This window comes from Cygnus atratus, chromosome 7, assembly GCF_013377495.2.
Source record: "Cygnus atratus isolate AKBS03 ecotype Queensland, Australia chromosome 7, CAtr_DNAZoo_HiC_assembly, whole genome shotgun sequence".
In the NCBI taxonomy this organism is placed as follows: domain Eukaryota; kingdom Metazoa; phylum Chordata; class Aves; order Anseriformes; family Anatidae; genus Cygnus; species Cygnus atratus.
This window is the reverse complement of record NC_066368.1, coordinates 2,997,368-3,015,713: the sequence shown is the minus strand read 5'-3', so window position 1 is coordinate 3,015,713 and position 18,346 is coordinate 2,997,368. Positions and strand designations below refer to the sequence as shown.

The window sequence follows — 18,346 nt, the reverse complement described above, 5'->3', positions numbered from 1 at the left end:
ACACTGAGGTCTCACAAATGCTTTGTGATTGCAGCAGCCTTGTGCCTCTGCATCTCTGGGGCACACAGACCGAACGGGACGTTCATCAGGTCACAATTTATATTGCGTGAGTAGTTAGTGGTGACCTGCACCCATCTGGTGGCTCCTGGAGTGTAAGAATGCCCCAAGCAGCTGAACGAGGAGGGGAACAGACCTGGGGGTAGGACTCAGTGGTCAAGGGCTGCAGCAGCATCGCTCGGAGGCAGGAGTTGAAAATGAGTGAAGAACGGTGGTGGTGCCAACTCCCTGATGGTGTCAGGGTCAGAAAAGCCTTCCTGTAATGCTGGGTCGTCCTTCATATTCAGCATCCCTTTCTGTCTGAGGGGCTGCTTTGGAGCTAAGGTTATGCGTTTGAAATACGTGACGGCTAACTACTAATGTAAATGTACGTATTCCATTGCCTGCCATAGCAGGGAAGTGTTGAGACTTCACGTTCGTATAAATAGCTGCAGATCGTTAATGAACATCCCAGTGAATAAGCCCGTTCGGTGCCATTTGTTCTGGTTTTATGCCCGTAGTCACTGGGGTACGGTAAAATCCCAAAGACTTCGTGCGAATTGAAGTGCTGCTTGTGTCAGCGCTGCTGAGCCAGGTCTGCCACAGAGATCCCCAGCTCCTTTCACTTCTGCTACCTCTACGGATTTATGGATAGTGTAGTGGTAAACAGATAATGGGGACTTACGGGGATGTTTCTCTGTTACTACATTTTCCCTTGCAGTCCAGTTTGCTGCTGCTTACTGGGTAAGTCGTAATGGGAAGGGGTGCGAGGGGACGTGGAGCTACGGCTGGATGTATTTCTCCATGCAAATACTATGCAGGGACTGGTGCCTGCTTCTCGATGGGAAAAAAGTGACCTAACGCACCACGAGGCTGCTCCTTTTTGAGCTACGACGCTGTCGGTTAAACGACGGAGAAGTAATTAAACTCCTACGTGGAGGAGACTAACGCTTCCAAGTGCTCTCTTTGAGTGAGAGCCCACTTGTGCATCGCTGGTGAACATCCACTCGCAGCAGTCACTTGGGACTGAAGGATATTTCTCTCGGCCGCCAGCGTACGAGGCAGGGTGAGGGTGCTGCTGCTTCGGCCCCTCACCGGCACCTCGGTGAGGCGAAGTGCTCTCTGCTGCGTTGCGGCCTGGTTTTTCTCGAGTTCTTTTAACGGCAGTGACTTTCATTTTTCCCCACTGTCTGGTTCGTGGGAGCAGAATTGCAGCCTTTCCCCCGGACGTCTCGCTGTAGGACCGGCCCCCACTGGGGCTTTGGGACTCGGTAGGGGCAGAGGCCTGCGGTCACCGCTGACCTGGGAGCCCTGAAACCGCTTCGGGGACCTGTGCGGGTCCTTGCAGGGTGACCTTGTGTTACTGAGCCGAGGCTCCCGGCAGGCTTTGTGCGGGGACTGCTTTCCTGGGGAGCCCTCTGAGGGCAAAGCTGCCAGCCGGGTTAAAGGACATGAAACTGAGCAGCGCCCAGACCTTGTGTGCGCGAGATAGGTGGGCGGGCTGGGGGAAAGGGGTTTGGGAACTGATGTCTGTAGGGTGAAGGATCTGGAATAGCCTCACGTTTTCTGTCTGTTCCTGTTCTGTTATGTAGAGAAGGCGCATAAAATGTATTCACCCTTCCTTCACCCCCAAAATGTAGGTTGGTAGTAGGCAGGCTGCATACGTGGTGCAATTTAATCTAATTTCTCCTGGAGTAAGTCAGGGTCTGGTAAGCAGGAGTGACCAGTTCCCCTCCTTTGGGCACGGATTTATTTGGGGTGGGCATGGAGAGAGGCTGAGGGGGTTTACCTTCGCTCCTCCCCGCTATGAGGACGCTGCCGGCCTCGTGGCAGGGTTGCAGCTGGTGCCACAGGCGGGTGCCTGGCTGGGAGATCTCTCCTTGGGGCAGAAGGGGTCCTGGGGCAGCGAGTGCTAGGTCCCTGTGTTCTGTCTGTGCAAGGCGATTTGCAGGTTGTACACTCGTTACGTTGATTAGATCGGTGCCATGGTGATACCTGCTCTAATTACCAGTCCTCACTTTGCTTCCCGTACGTTCTTGATCGGAGCTAAAATACTGAGCTTAATCATTTCGCTCCGTGTACCTCTTATTTATCTTCCCCTTATCTCTGCTTCCTGAATCACTTCCCTTGTCCGGGACTAGCAGAAAGTGTATCTGCAATGCCGGCGTGAGGTATTTTAACAGCATTTCTGCGCAAAACTGTCTCTTCGGAGTGAGGTGATGGACTGGCTCCGAACATAAGAGAGACTCAAGTGCCCAAGTAGTGTCTTGGATGCTGATCCCTTACCTCAGGGAACGCGGGTGGTGCTCCCGTGCAGGAAGAGGTCACGGAGCTGAGCAGGCTGTGACTGGCACCGTGCACTCAGTCGTGCCTGTGGTCGCGGGCCGCTAAGCGGTGCAGGGCAGGTAGAGGAGGCTTAGCACAGCGTGCCAGCTGAGCAAGGGGGAAGCTGTGCCCGTACAAGCGTTGGTGATGAGCCAAGTGCTGGTGCCTGCAGGTCCCATCCTCGGGAGTTGGAAGTTCCTGCCAGGGAGGCTGCTCAGGGCTGGGCTGGGGCCAGCAGGGAGGAAGCTGTGCCCGTCCTAGCCTGACCTCCGTTTCCTTAGAACTTCTTGTTTTTCACCTTCGTATGGTTTGGACTGAAATGCAGGTGACTGGGAATCTGGAAGTTCTCTTTTTTCCTAAGCTTTTTGTCTTATGTAAGCACCGGAGCAGCTCGGCTCTGTCAGCGATGCTGGGAAGCTCCTTAATGCTCTCTGTGTAACCTTGTGTCTTGTGTGTAGACTGCAGGGAAATCTTGCTGCCAACCATGACGGATCAGCTCAAGTATCACTTGGAAAGACAAGAAGATCTGGAGGCTTGCTGCCAGCTGCTGAGTAACATCCTGGAAGTGCTTTACAAGAAAGATGTGGTTAGTATCTCGCGCTTCTGTGGTGATTAGCATTTAAAAGGGATGAATCTTGGTAGAACGGATTCAGCAGGTAACTCCTGATCACTTTGATTCTTTTTTTCTCCTTACCAGTCTTTTTTAAGACTTATTTTTTAGGTATGCAATGACAAGGATGTGTTGTCTGACGTCTTGGGATGTTTCTTACTGTTTCTGCGGCAGCTCCAATACGGCACTGTTACAGAATCCCATTTCTTTTCCAGATAATGGTTATACAGTGAGTAGGATGCATATACTTAGGAGATAAACCTCTCTTACGCAGTGTCTAGCCTCTGTCTGGTGAAAAATATTTGATTCCACGCTCCATTCCTACCCACCCCCAGCAGTTTGGGAAATACACATTTGAGTTGTGTTGATACTGGCCCATGAGGCCAGATGTATGAACGTCTGCTTTTGTTAACACAGCAGACTTGTTTAACTGTGTAAAGTGCTGTTTGAAGTTACACAGTTGGGTTCTCCACCCTGCAAGAAATAACGTGGATTAGTAGCTGGCTGCTTTTACATGAATATTGCAACTATTGCAGCTGTCTTGTCTGTCCAGAATATAAGTGTGAGACAGTTGCACCTGTGAACCTGTGCAGTGCCCTGCGCTGACGTGCGGATGTGCAGCTTGTGTAATCGTCCTCCTTTCGTCTTCTCCTGGCTTCACACGGCTACGCAAATATTGCTGCTTTGCTGGAGAGCTGTAATTACCTGACGCTCTCTTAAAGAAGCTTGGGCTGCTGCCTGAACCTTCAGTCCCATGTAGAAGCATACGCTTACCCAGTTGGAGAGGGCCTCTGGGGTCACCTACTCACATAACATCTAACATCCTATTTGACTATTTTGGAGGATTCCTGATTTTATTTTGTTCTATTTATATGATTTCTGATTTTATTTTTTTATTTATATGAATTTTGATTTTACTTTGTTTTATTTTTATTCTTCGGAAGGAGTTCTATGCCACGACTTCAGAGAGTGGGTTACCCTAAAGAAGGGATTTGTTTTTGACAGCTTGGCCGCTTCTTTCAGCCTTTGTTGGCTGCGTTTCTTCCCATGGGGGCGGTCGAATCGCGGCTCTCCCCACTCCCGAGCTGAGCCCGGCTGGAAGGGGGCTGCGGGGACGGCAGGAGCGGACCCGAGCGCTGCCCTGCGCTGCTCTCAAGTGCCCGGTGTGCGGAGAGGACGACCTTAGAGAAGATGCTTAGAGAGTAGGGAGAGCTGAAGGGTGGAGAGGAGCAGGGTACCGAGGTGCCTTTTGCCCTGAAGATGCGCCTTGTATTATATGCTTTATCCCAAAGACAGGTCTGTCAGCAGCGGGAAGAAAAACCCGAATTGAAGCAGCAGCTGTGTATATATGCACAGATGATGGATCGCTCTTCAAATATGCAAAATACCTTTTCCATATATGCGTGTCTGCCTTTGGTAATTAAGCATAATGAGATGGTAAGCTGGGGGTTGTTATATGGATCCAAGGGCAAGGAAGAGAATGGTTCATCAGAATGTTTGTGCTGCAGCCAAGAAGCGCCACGAAGATGCTGCTTTATTTCGATAATTATCTGGGAAAAGGCTTCCAGGTGTTGGCTGTGGAATTGTTTCACCTTCCCCTTTTGAAGTCTGCTCCTTCAGACTAAGGAAAACGAAGAAACAAATATTTTTATAAATTATAGGCTGGGAGTGATGTTCATCTGTTGTGGGTTTTAACTCCTTGTCATGTGTTTTTTGGCTTCAGTTCCTGTGTGCACCATTCTGCACGAGGTTTCTGAACTACTTCTTAAAGGCCAGTTGTGCCAAACCCCTTATTTTCAACCCTTCCAAAAATAACGGCACATTCCATACAAGACAGAAAAAATAACTGGGCATAATTGACTGAAATCGAAGTTCCTTACCTAAACTTTTGCTGTGCTTTCCTTAGTTTCTTTTAATTGAGCTTTTGTAGAATCAACCCCCAGAACTTGCTAATGACTGTGGACTTGTGATGTTGGAAAAATGACTTAGGAAAATAAAATTAAGTAACTAAATGGCATGGTTATTGCTGCTAGTTCCAGGGACTTGCTTTTAATTTAGATAACTGTAACAGTAAAAATAAATTTATTAGGAACATGTATTAATAAGATGTTGCACGGTCTTTTTTAAATTAGAGGCTAATTTTCTGCCTTTGATCAGTAGCAGTAAGTGCTGCTTTATTTAACTTTCACAAGAAAGGTGGTTTTAAAGGCAAACATAAATATTTGAATTGCATTGGTGTCTCTTGTATCTAGTTACCATTAATTTATTCTTTTTCCTTAGGGGCCAACGCAACGCCATGTCCAGATAATCATGGAGAAGCTATTGAGGACGGTAAATAGAACAGTCATTTCCATGGGACGTGATTCGGAGCTCATTGTAAGTGTCTATTGATGTAAACTTCAATACCTTTGTCGCGTCTTTTTGAACCAGGCTGTAATGGGATTTAACTCCCAAGTGATCCAAAACAATCAAATCCTTCTGTAACTGGCTGTGTGTGCTCAGTAGGCTGTAGAGCGTCGGCTTGTCATTTTTCTGTGGCTTACGTAGGTGGTGGTGGGGGCACTGGTCGGATCGGACCAGGGTTTTCATCTTTCTGAGCGGTTATTATTGTTCTATTGGATTCTGGTTTGATTCAGTTCAACACACTGATTTTTTGCTGTCGTTAAGCCCACCTGAAGTCACATTTTTCCTTAAAGTGTTTATCTGCTAGTCAGATGGGGGAGGCCATTAGCACTTTTTTCTTTTTGGTCTCCCCTTTCTTTTCCTATTTTATTTCCGTGTAATTGCACACAGTGATACTTTACTTATTACAAAGAGTTCTTTCCTCTTCGCATCTTACCTGCTGCTGTCCCGTTTACACAGAGTGATGGTCGTGTCTGCAAGCATACTACAGTGTTAGTTCTGTCTTTCATGCTTCATCCACTAGCTTTTATTTCCTGTCTTAGCTTTCATCACGTTGATTTGCAATCATAGTTTTTGTCATAAAAAGTGATAATGGATCACCAGATCCTTCGTTGGAGCAAAACCCAGTTATGAGTGGCTCTCATTCTTGCAGAATATAATAAGGTTGGATTCTAATAAGTGAAAAAAAGTAAGATTTATATGTTGTAACTTTGTGTATTACCACAGAAATTACTAATAATATGCAGAATAGATTATATTTAAATATCCATCTGTACTAGGGCACAAAACTTTCTTCTTCGTCCCCCAGCTGTGAAGTAGGTTTAAGTCTTTTAAGACATATGCATGGGAAATTTCTTCGGTGCAGTTTGACTGTGAATTAATTATTCTTTTGATGAATGTTATTTAGATACTGTATTAAAATGTTAATTACTCCTTTTGAACTTAACTAGAATTGAAAATTTCTCCTGTATGTATTTCAACTCAGTACGGTTGTGTTAGAAATACCCGTGGTGGTTGTCAGTACAGCTGGAAATCACTCGATCCGCGCACGCTGTGATTAGGTAATGCCTATTAATAGGGCCAGGTACTTTCAAGGAGTACTTACTGTTAGCTTAAAATTCAGGCCGTTGCTGAAAGAATCCTCCTGTGACCAAACCGGTAGCAATTCATCTCTGTGGCGTCAACAAAGTCGGCAGATTAAAATGCAGCCACTAATTAGCAGGCACAACCTGACCCCTCTTGGATCAGCATCAGGCTGAAATTATGCATTACCTTTTCCTTTCTCGCCGCTAGAACAGTTTTACCTGGAATTTGTGTTAGAGAATTAATCATCCGGGACGAGGAGAAGGAAGGAGGTTTAAAAATGAATGATCTCGGAGAGGCGTAGTTGAACTAATAACTTTTTCGGAAGTAGCAAGCTACGGGGCACGTGCAGTTTGCTCCTTGTGTAAGCGGAGCTGTGCTGGTGTGCTGCAGCGAGCACGTCTTCACCTTGGTCCCATTCCTATTTCAGTCTCCATCGTGTTCGCCGTCCCCGTGTCAGAGCTGGAGGCGCTCCGGACTTAAGCTGGGTTGTGCTGGCTACGTGAGAAGGCACCGGGGCTGCCGGGGAGCGGTGCCGTGGGGCCGAGCTCTGCAGCATCGCGTCGGGGCTTCTGCCGTGTGGGCAGGGGTCTTCAGCGTGCCCTCGGGCCGCTGGGTGCCCTAGTGTGACGGGAGCATGGGGCACCGAATTTGCTGGTACGGGAGAACGTATAATTAGAGCCTACGAAAGATACTGTAAATAATTCAACAGCTTGCTCTCTGTTATAACGTGTGGATGGGGTTTTGTACGTGTGATGCTGATACGAGTGTTACCGGGTCAGCTTCCTTTGGAAAAGTGTTGCTGAACGATGGGTGTGCTGGACGTAGTACCTGCTTGCAGAAGATGCTGACCTTTGGTGCAAGGTGGTGCACAGCCCCGGGGCGCTGAGCCAGCACCCATGCAGAAATCCTATGGGATTTGCCTGTTTTGCGTAGAATTTACTGGTATTCCACCTTGGTCCAGGGAATGAGAAGGGATTTTTGGTAACTTGTACTGTATCTCAATCTGAATGTGGGAGACGGGGCATAAACCTTTTAAAGGTTTTCAGTCTTCGGTGAAAGCCGTGACTTTATATACGTGGAAGTTAGCGTTTGTTCCCCACTTGCCATATCAAGTGAGTTTGGAAGATTTAACAAAAAACAAAACAAAACATTTCACCATGTGACTACTTGTTATTTCTGGCTAGATTTTTCTGGAAGTCTCACTTTGCTGGTTTTCCTTGGTCTGTTTGCGAAGTGAGGCAGAGGTGCTGTGCAGGTTATTCTCAGTGAAGGTGAGATTTAGATACTTTTATTCTTTTGTGAATTCACCTGCAGCCAGATCACAAAACCTTCCCTTCTGGAAGATACGTCGTCTGAAAAAAGTAAATTGAGCAGACTTCCTTGGCTCTTTCTCTAAGTATAACTTAAATAATCTCTTCCCTTGCCCAGCACCGTCTGAAGAACGCTGTGCTCCCGGCGCGTCAGCGTCTTGCAGCCCCCGGTAAATCCGAGCTGACCAGGTACGATGCTCGGTCCGCAGTGAATCACAGCTACTCCCAGCTGCCTTGTGGTCAGCAGCTCGGTTTGCTCCTCGTTTACAAAGCCAAAAAAACCAAGCTGGTTGCTGAACTCCTTAATTTCAGGAAGCCCATCCGGCCGCGGCTGTCGGATCCCTGGGTGGTCAGTTTTGGAAGGATGCTTCAGACGGCAGAAGTGTGAATCTATTAAATAGACAATCTCGATTCCTCTGTATTGTGGAGCAAATCACATTCCTTATTGCCAGAGAGAAAATATACCTGGGATTTAAGAGCAGAGGGGTAGGAAGTGGTCCTGCTCCTGCCAGCCTCTGTCCCTGGGAGCAGGGGCTCTGAAAAGCACTTTGCGGTCTGTGGGGAAGAGGCAGCTGAAAACCACTGTGATACCGTCAGAAAAAAGGCTGCTGTGAATTCTCTTGGCATGTGTGACCAGGGAGCAGTGGGTAGTAGAGGACTTTGTGGCTTTACTGATGCGTGGAATATTTCCCACATTGCCTTTTTTTTCCATGAGACATTTTGGGAAAGAATGCAGTGAGACCAAAATTGAGGAGATGGAGAAATTATCAGAAAGTCGAGAAAGTGATTTGTGATGCGAGAGCCTTCAGCCACCTGAAGGTAACAGAGGATTTAGGGGTGCTTCTTGGGTGCAGTGGAAGAGAATCTCTGTAGGGTGGAAATGACGCCTGTCAGAGGAAGGAAGAGGAGCTGGTGACAGCGCAGGAGAGACAGAAGTGTGGAGCAGAGCGGAGCACGGCACTGATGTGGGAAGTAAAGGCTGGAATAACAGGTGAAAGTGGTGGATTCTCTCTTGGCATTTCCAAAGCCGCATGCCTTCCCAGAAGGAGCTTGTAAGTGAAACTCGAGTTATTGAGGGTCACGAGAGAGAGTTCCGGAGCTTACCTTGCTGATGAGCTGAAGCTAGATGACGTAAATTGTCTTTGTAACCCTAAACTCCGCAGGTTACAATGGATGGCAGTTCCAAACCATAGGCAGAAAGCTTCATTTTCTTCACTGGGTATCTAAAGGTGCAACTGAATAAAAACGATCTAATTTCTACATGTTTTCCTTTTAGTGAAAACATTTGAAGTTGTGTTGGAAACTGATTTCACAGAAGCTGAAGCGGTGTTTGAGTTAGGTCACGATTTCTTTCCGTCGCTGACACCAAGCTTCTTCCATGTCTTAACATGAATTACTGTCACCGATGCAGCGAGCGGGTGTCAAGTATTCGACACCAGTGTTTCACCGCACAAACCGCATCCACCTCAACAAGCTGCCAGCGAATTGCCAGCGCTGCAGCCGCTTCACTAAGCCCCAGTTGCGTTTTCCGGGTGCTGAGGTAACGCTAGCAGTTGTTGCGTGCGCTCTGTTTCCTCCCGCTACAGCAGAATCGCGCAGTCACGTTTTTAGCGGCAATTCAGCTAACAGATTCCAGGAGCAATGCACGACGTGCGCTGCTGTACGGGTGCTGAAGAACCGGGATGATCTAACAGGGGGCTTGATTTGAAAGGGTTCATCAAAATGAATCCATTTGATTTTGAAAAAGTGATTAGCCGATAAAACCTTGAGCGAAATTAACGGCATAGACACTTCTGCACCTGAAGTAAGAAAAAGCAAACACTTTGTACTGATGGTAGGATTTTCCAGTTTTAATCATGATTTTTTTCATGTTATCCTGATTTTTAAGCTATTTTTACAGTGATTTTTTTTTTCCTTTAAGAAAACAAGTGGTGCTTACATGAATGGTGTTTCCTGACACTTCTAAAACAAAGAATGGAGCTGCTGCTTAATGGAAATTAGACTTGGAAACTAACAAGGAGTATAAAATCACTGCGGTATCTATCGGCTAAAAATATTTTCAGCATGGTGTGGGAGAGGTGCCTATAGCAAATCGGTGTATTAAAGTGCGTGATGCTCTCAGGGAACTGGGCAAAGCTATGCTATGTGCCGCACTGGAAGTGAAGATGCATTTTCTCTGTTGTAACCTCATACCTGCAGTTTATAGGATCACCTACGTTAGGGTGAAAATAGCTTCATGTCAGTCACACTTACGTAAAAGCGCTAATGAATCAGGTTTGTCTCTCGGTACCTAGCCTGAGTGATTCTAAATGCAATACAATATGATACATTTTACACACTTGCAAAAACATTTTATTACAAATTACATTGTATGGTACGATATAACACGATATGTAATTGTAAGCAAGACTACGTATGTTAGCTTTTCCATTTTAAAAAAATGTAAAAAATTAAAAATCTGCAACTTCTTAAGAAAATAGCCTGGACATGTACAGAACACGCCGTGAGAACTTTCACTTTTAGCTCTTATATGTTTCACCAGTGACTTCTCCTCTGACATTTTAACTGATTACAGAATACTGGCCTCTGGATGAGTCAGGAACCGCACAGAAATAGTTGAGTTTGGTGTCAGAGTCCCTGCACACAACAACGTTTAGAATAGATTTATGGGAAAAGCTACTGATTAGGTGACGCTAATGATTTGTAATTGATTGCCATTGAGAGATGCTTGATTTAATTACTTAAACTAAATGGCATGGTAGCATGTACGAGTTTATGAAGTATTACTGCTATGTTGAAATACTGAATATTGTTGTATTTTCTTGTTACGTCCATATTTGATATTTCTTTTTAGGAAAAAAAAATAGATTTTCTTGTTTGGAAATATTTGGGTTTCTAGAACGCATAAGGTGGGCTGCCCTGTAAACAGCTCTATGTATTTAATTAAAAACACTATAAAATACATGAAACACATTTTTTTTCCAGATGAAACAATTGCACTTCCTTCCTGGTACACAGGACCAATTACCTTTTCTTAATCCTTCAGCTTTCACAGAAGTATTTTGGGACAGTATATATGTACAAGAACTCGGAGCCCTCCTGAAGTCACTACAAAGGTGACTTTTTCATTAAAGCATGCTCGAAGCAATTTCGAGGTGGACATAAACACCTCCTGCATTTCTGTTCCCTTTTTAACCTCCTTTTCTTATTTTCCCCCAAACCAAATAGCATGCGACTTTTCCCATATTTTCTTGTAGTAACGGGCTTTATGTCGAGCTAAGAAACGGTGTAAGTGAACGCATTTCCAGTTTGTTACTATGTGCAAGCTCCTCTGCTAATGATTACTTTTCTTCCACCTAAAGACTGAAGAATTTGTATCTTAATGATGCTGCAGGGTGTGCAATTTCAAAACCAACTTACAGTAACCCAGTTTGTCACATAACGCTGTATGACTCAAATGATCTTAACTCGTTAAAAACACCAACAGTATTCCCAGTCCCATGCCTCTTCCAGCAGGAGATTTTTTTCCACAAATGGTCATTTTTGTTAGGACTTTAATGACAGTAACAAATACTTAAGGGAAAGGCTTCCAGTTTATAATTCCGAGCAAAATTTTAAGTGTCAAAAAAAAAAGAAATTTGATTCACATTTGTTCCCTAAGTGCATTGGTTATTAAGTACAATTAGTAGATGTAGGTATAAACTCTAATATGTTGGTTGGGAAACCCATCTGAGAAGCTTGGTAAATAAATAAATAAATAGCTTTTAAAATTGCTGCTTCTTCCAAGCAGGTTTCAAAGCATACTGCGTACTATAAAATTTATGGTGCCTTTTGCAGTAACGTAGAGGTTTTCCAAAGATTGCATTAGAAAAAGATACTACATTATGGCAAACGCCAGCAATTGGTAGAGCTTTTTATTGTTCTTTTGTGGTTTTCTTTTTCTTTTTTTTTTCCTGTGCCAGAATCTGTCATTTAGACCTTTCGGGTACCAAAAAATTAAAAGTGAGATCCAGGACAGTTTGTCCTGTGGCCTTGACCCTGTCAGCTTGGTGTGGTTAAAGGCTTGTCCTGAATTTGGGAGATTTCTAGCCGCTCGCCTGCTGGAGGAGAGCAGCAGACTTCTGGTGATGAGGACACAGCTAAATTAGAAATGACGGTGCGTTGTCAAAATGTGATAGCTTGGTTGAAGTCTACAACACATGAAGGCAAATATACACATAGTCACGTCTTAGAGAGTATTCATGGTCTCGGACCACATGAAAAATTGTGCTTTGTCCAGGATATATGTGCTGAAAACTGCACTCCCCGATCAACATGGATTTGTAAAACTGAAGACCATTGCAAACATAAGGCTTGCTCGCTTTTTTCCCCTCGTTGTTTAAAAGACGACAAACCAAACCCCCAGAAGGCTCTAAAACAACAGTGATATTGCGCTGCGTACAGGATGACAGCCTACGATTGAACAGGTTAGAATGTGATGCTCTCAGATCTAAGGGGGGGGGAATAGTTTTACTTTCCATTTTGTACAAATTTCAATTCAGGTTTTACATCCCACATTGGTGAACCGCAAATAAAAGTTGGCAAGGTGTCAGGTAACGCCTTGCTCCCGAACACGAGTTCCTAGGTACAAAGGCCTTTTTGGTACATACGGTGAGAGCTGAACGCTGCCGGCGGCGTCAGAACAGCATCGGCCGGCAGCACGGATCAAGCTGCAGAGATCCCGTTGTCGGTGATTGACACAACTCCACATCTTCTTCAGAGAAGGCCTTGAACTCCACATGTAATGGACTTGGTTAAAGGAACCAGAGTTTCCATCTTCCATGCTTTTTTGATTCAGTTTTGGATTTTTGCTTGGGAGTTGAGGAGTAGCTCTCCTGAGAATAAGGCAAAGGTGCAACCTGAGTTTCCTCGATAGGATGAAGTTTTCTCAAAACTGGCTGTAGTTTATCTTCTTGCTGCTTAAAATCCAATTCCACGCTAAAATTGGGAAGAAAAAAGCAATTAGCTGTTATAGGATAATCTAGACGCTACACCCATCCTGGGCGCTCTGCTGCTCTGTAGATGCAGAGAACTTTTTCTTTTGAAAAAATCTGATGAGTTGGCTATAGGTAAGAAGGCTGACCTGGCAACTTATTTACCTTTGCTGTGTCTTGCAAGTTTTACCATTAGATTAATTTCACCAAATTACCATCATATGTACGTACTCATCTCTGAAAAATAAATACGTTAAAAACCTAATTCTCCTTCACATTGCAAACCTTCTCCATATACATGTAGCCCTGTAACAAGGAGAGTAAAATACAACCTACTAAGCCTCTGCTGTGAATGAGTGCTGAGACAAAAACAGCTGGGGATGTAGACTCATTTATTTAGCTGATCAGATCTGTAGGTAAAAGGGAAAGAACGCATTCCAGTAATGGCTAGTATGTATTTGTTTTGTTTCATTTGCTTTTAAAATTTAATAGCAATAATAATTGCTAAATAAATAAAAATAATAAAAAAGCAATAAGGGAAACACTTGTTTAGTCTTAAAGCATGCATTCAAAAAATATACTTAAGATCGAGATTACACCTCCTGAATTCTAAGGACTCTCCACTACAAAATCCTGCTAGCAATTAAGAAACATAATAACGATGAAATTATAATCCTTATTTCAATAGAGAGAGCTACAGATTCAAGGTTAGCTTATAAAACAAATCACATTATGAACTTCAGCAAAATATTAATGTTATCTGATACTCAAAACCCAATCTAGGCCACGTGCATTCAAATACCTTAAACGTCATGGTTTAAATTGCATTTGGTACGCCAACCTCTGGCCAAGTCCTACAGCGAGCATTTTCATCCTGTCTTGGGCATTACATTGCAGCTGGATATCGGAGGACGAATTTAGGAGACAGTGAAATTAGGGAAATTTTATGGAACGAATAGTGTAATATCTTTCTTCCCTGTATGTTGCTTGATATTTTAAAATTAGCAGTTTGAGCTGAAGACTGAGTGCATCTTTTGAGGCATCTGATCGGCTGCCCTTTCACCTCTGCTGCTGAGGTTTCACAGGGTTTGCACCGACTACTTCGGATACCTCAGTCCTGCATAAATCATAAATATATGGGGTTCCTGGACGTCAGCTCACTTTAATAACTATTAAAAGTGTTTTCTGAGTCCTTTCTGACATTGCTCGTTTGGAGTAAGGTATCAGAGAAGCTATGCTTCTTTATACCATCTGGGGATTTAGGTGGATTTTATTTTCCTCTTAGATTGGAAGAGAGGAAATCAAAAGTTTGGTAGGGAAAGTTTGGGATATGGGAAGGGTGAGGTGCGTTATAGCTTGGCTTTTCCAAGAGCTGGCGAAGAGTCTGCCTATCAGGAGGACTTCCAACTTCCAGTAAAGTCCCTAGAAGGGGGGGGTGCTGGAAAGGTGTTAGTTTTTTTATTTATTTTTTAATCTGGCTGTAAGACTAGTACCTAGTTTAACGGTTAAACACACATTGAGTAAAACAGTCAGCATTTCAGTCATCTGAAGTGGTTGGAGAAACTTCCCAGTAGTCAGTGGAGAACTTCTTTAGGTAAGAGTTGAAATACTCGAAATATTTTTCCTGCCTCCATGTTATCAAGTGGTAAAAAGACATTTCAAAATGAAGAATATATGTATAAATTTCAGATACACGTTAGAACTGCCTCTCCGACCACTGAACTTGCTGTAGATAGCAGCACTAGATATTCTGTTACTACAGAGGCACGCTCTCAGACCACCGAATCTAATATTCATCCTCGTTAAGGAAAGAGCAGAGCAGTCTTCAGCTCAATAACGTGGTCATGTTTCCAGTTTAGCTGGCAAAAAGCAGTTGGTTAGATAACTGCGGTGTTAATTTCGTGGGAAGATTGGGACGTCAGTTGATCGCGAATGTCCCAGCGCATAAATGCCTTCAGAAATACACTGGAAGAATCTCAGAACGAAACAGATTCTCCAAGAGCTCCGCAAATCGCATTTAAAGCAGCACGGGAATCCGTGCGGGCTTTGGCTGGTGTTACCGTCGGCTTGTTTTTCAGTGTCGGTTTGGGGACAGGAGGAGGCATTTCAGTTCTGGCACTGGCACAGGTCATTTTACTACTCTGCAAATGTTATCCGTACATTCAGCTGGAAAACTCTCTTAAGACCTTCTCAAAATTGATGTAAAAGAGACTTGTAAAAACCAAACCAAACCAACTTTCTGAGCAGAATACCTTTTTTCATAATCCATCTTTAATAAAGATGGACTGCGAGAGAAGAACTCTGCTAATTCTAGTCCGTATGACAAAAACCACACGGTTGTCATTCCCTACTGCATAAAACCATTTGCAGCTCATTTCAGGCTGTTTATCTATTTACATCAAAATAAATATTTTTCCTTCTGAAAACTATAAAGAGGATAAAAGGAAATGTATTTCACCTCTTATAACTGTGTACATTTTGCAAGAGAATTGTTATCTATCAGGATCAATTTATTTAGCTTTGTAGGTTTCCTAATGTAACTGTTCCTTTGAGGCAAATGATTTGTTTGCTTGCAAACTCAGGATTCAGTGTAGACTTGTTTGTGCTGCAGTAATAACACAAAAACCTTATTTTGTAATTTTTCATATTTTTCTAAATTAGCTGTAGCTGATTTTATTTTTGGTTTCTAACTTTCTATTGAACAGATGGAATACAATTAAATTCAGTGAGCGTTACACATTTGTGTGACTTCCTTACATGTCTTTATGGAGTGGTGGATATTCTCTACAGCCCGTTCCCCTGCCTTTCCAAATCTCGTATTCGAGAACTAGTTTTTGTCACCTGGCACAGCTCTGCCGATACTGCTTTGCTTAGCGATATTTCTGTATCCTAAGCATCTGTAGGTTTCCTCTCAGTGACCTTTTCCTGAGGGGGAAAAAAATCTTTTCTTTGTGACGTGTGGTTTGTTTCACTTCCAAATGGCCTCTTTCACGTCTTCAAGCCTCCCCATGACAGCTGCAGTTACCATATAACTGAGGGCTGTACACTCTGAGCATTATTCATTATGGAGATTGTTATTGGCATCAGAAGTATTTTATCCATAGCACGATGACCAAGTAGTATATTTTTCAACAGTCAGGCCAACAATTATGAATACAAACAATTATGAATAAGCCCTACAAAAACTAGACGAATCTAAATATCATGAGTAGTGCCAGTATCACAAATGTTTGCCCGACAAATCTGATCGGATCTAACCGCTGGCTGACCGGCAGTGCTGCCAGGTCTGGAGTGCCCCCACTCTCAGGGCCTATCTCAGTTTTTGCTTGTGTGCGGTACAGGACGTAGGCTGCTTTTCTGAACAGCTATAAGCAGCAAAATTTTGTCTCTGATAAAAAAAAATCAGTTTTTCCCCCCAAAGCAACTGTATATTTACAGGGTTTGTACCAACAACTATACGTTTGCATGTGAGTTAGCATATATGGTGGTCCCATGAGCATTTGAGCAAATAAAATAGCAGACCTTGGAGAATCTTATTTTGATGTACTCATTACATCAAATGCAGGTGTCGGGAAGTTGGGCTTGCCATGCATGAGGCACACCGCAGAAAGGTAGCAGGCAGTGCGTGAATGCTGCCTAGAAAACTGCTGTCATTGCTCTGCTGTTAATTTCAGAACTGAGGTCAGAAGGAACCCGTGGGGTTTCTGTTCCTGCTTCGGGCTCAGTGCCCCCAGCTCTGCTCTTTGCGCAGTGAAATTCCTGCGGGCTGAAGGTGCTGAGGGCTCGGGTGCTGTCATAGCGAGTACACAGCGACTTTCTGTGCTATGTCCTTGTCCTGTACTCAGAAAAGAAAGGGAAACGAAGCCTACTGACCAGCCGCCCACCTGTGAAGGGCTGCATTTAGTGCCTGGCCCCGGGAGTGCGTTACACCTGGCGCTGTCCAGAGGCCTTAGGCCTGTGTCAGTACCTAGGGCCTGCCTCGTGGTACAGGGGCTGGTCCAGGCACGACTCGGGCATCTTGCTCAGGGCAAATGCTCAAAGTAGCCGGCGCACTCAGCCTGCTTTATTTTCTGGTTGACCCCCCTTCTGAATCCCAGCGCTGTGGATTAGGGATTGGTGTGGTGGGTTTTCTGTTCTTGGCTTCGTGGCTTCTCTAATGATTTTGAGAATATATGTTAATGAGTGTTTATTTTTTGCATGCTGCCAGTAGAGTGAACTTCTTCTAATTTTGTTGCTGTATAAGGGATTGAAAACAGTTTGAGGAGTCATAACCACTTGGTTTTAAACATATGGGACGTGGGAGCGGATCTAGCAACAAGCTTAGTGATTCGGATGGGCTTTCATCTTTCCTAACATAGTCACACGTTATTAATGTGCATCATTTTAAGGTGCTGGATGCTAACAGTCTGGTATGTTGGCTACTTGCAAGGTTGCAGAATCGGAACAATTCAGGGTCAGGACCAGGTTGCTCGGGGCTTTACCCAGTTGGCTCTTGAAATCTCCAAGGGTGGAGTTTGCACGGGCTCTGGGCAGCCTCTCCCTCTGCTTCCCCCCTCAAGGATAAGACCAACCTTTCTCCTTCTGTTCAACCACAACCTTCCTCCTTTCACTTGACACTCTCTCTGTTTCCCTTTTTCCTACCTAGTTTGTAATGTTTAGGCCCAAATCCTACAAGCATTTGACAAGACGTATAACTCTTCAAGTAGGCTGTGTGAAGTTGGAATTAAAGAATATCACTGTCTCTCCTTCTGGGTTGTGTTAATAGGATGACATGGAGTTAGTGCGTGCCACATCTTGGAAGACCAGGATCCAGATAAACACTGATAACTTGGAAAATAGCTTAATACACTTGCAATCAATCCCTTTTTTAAAATTTCCTCTTTCAAGCTGAATATCGCAGATGATGCCTAGGATCCAAAGCACTGTCAGTGTTGGGAAGCCATTAAGATGGAAATTTTCAACTAAACGTGTTACAGAGTAGAAGTAAGGTGAGAAAGAATGTAAGTTAATTTCCTATGGGTAGGAAATAAAAAGACGGAGAAAATTCCTAATCTGGTCAGTTAGTTACCTGATTTTGTTATACTGATACCATCTTAGGAATTTATGTCTACTTGTCTTATTTCACTTTGTATGCCATATTTATGTATTTTCATAATTATCATTGTCTAACCTTTACAATTGAACTACTTCCATGTGGCCTCTGTGCTACCTAGTTGACTTGCATCACCGTGATTTTAACCTGTAACAGCTGCTGGTTTACTGAGTGTTACATTTCATAGATTCTAATAATAGGTTTTCAATTAAATAGCTGGAGCATGCCTTAAAATGTCACTGACAAAATTAAATACTGAAAACCAGCGTATATTATTGCAAAATTCTAAAGGAATAAAAAATAGCCAAATTAATGGTTGCTGCAGCTTTGAATATTTTTCTTCCCAAGAGCTACAATAGTGCAGTCTTGATATAAGTTTGTTTTTTTCCCCCTGTGCAGAAATTGCCTAGCGATTTAATCATTTCCAGAAGCTAAAGTAACCTTGTAAAAACTATAGAGTATTTGTGACCTTTTTGACCAGAGGGAAGCTTAGCATGAATTCCTTAAGATA

At 43.8% G+C, this 18,346-nt stretch overlaps 2 protein-coding genes across 6 annotated transcripts in view; one reads left to right on the top strand and one right to left on the bottom strand.

The window, feature by feature from the left end:
- The window catches only part of DOCK1 (dedicator of cytokinesis 1), a 284,156-nt gene that overhangs the window by 79,405 nt on the left and 186,405 nt on the right, over positions 1 to 18,346 (top strand). For all 4 annotated transcript variants that reach the window (XM_035547636.2, XM_035547635.2, XM_035547637.2 and 1 more), the window contains exons 26-27: positions 2,820 to 2,947; positions 5,252 to 5,347. In XM_035547636.2, coding sequence (XP_035403529.1) covers positions 2,820 to 2,947; positions 5,252 to 5,347 — 224 coding nt within the window. The remainder of the gene's footprint in view (positions 1 to 2,819; positions 2,948 to 5,251; positions 5,348 to 18,346) is intronic.
- Positions 12,281 to 18,346, bottom strand: part of INSYN2A (inhibitory synaptic factor 2A) — a 43,073-nt gene continuing 37,007 nt past the window's right edge. For both annotated transcript variants that reach the window (XM_050712020.1, XM_035547638.2), the window contains one exon: positions 12,281 to 12,747. In XM_050712020.1, the coding sequence (XP_050567977.1) occupies positions 12,564 to 12,747 (184 nt within the window). In that variant the 3' untranslated portion in view covers positions 12,281 to 12,563. The remainder of the gene's footprint in view (positions 12,748 to 18,346) is intronic.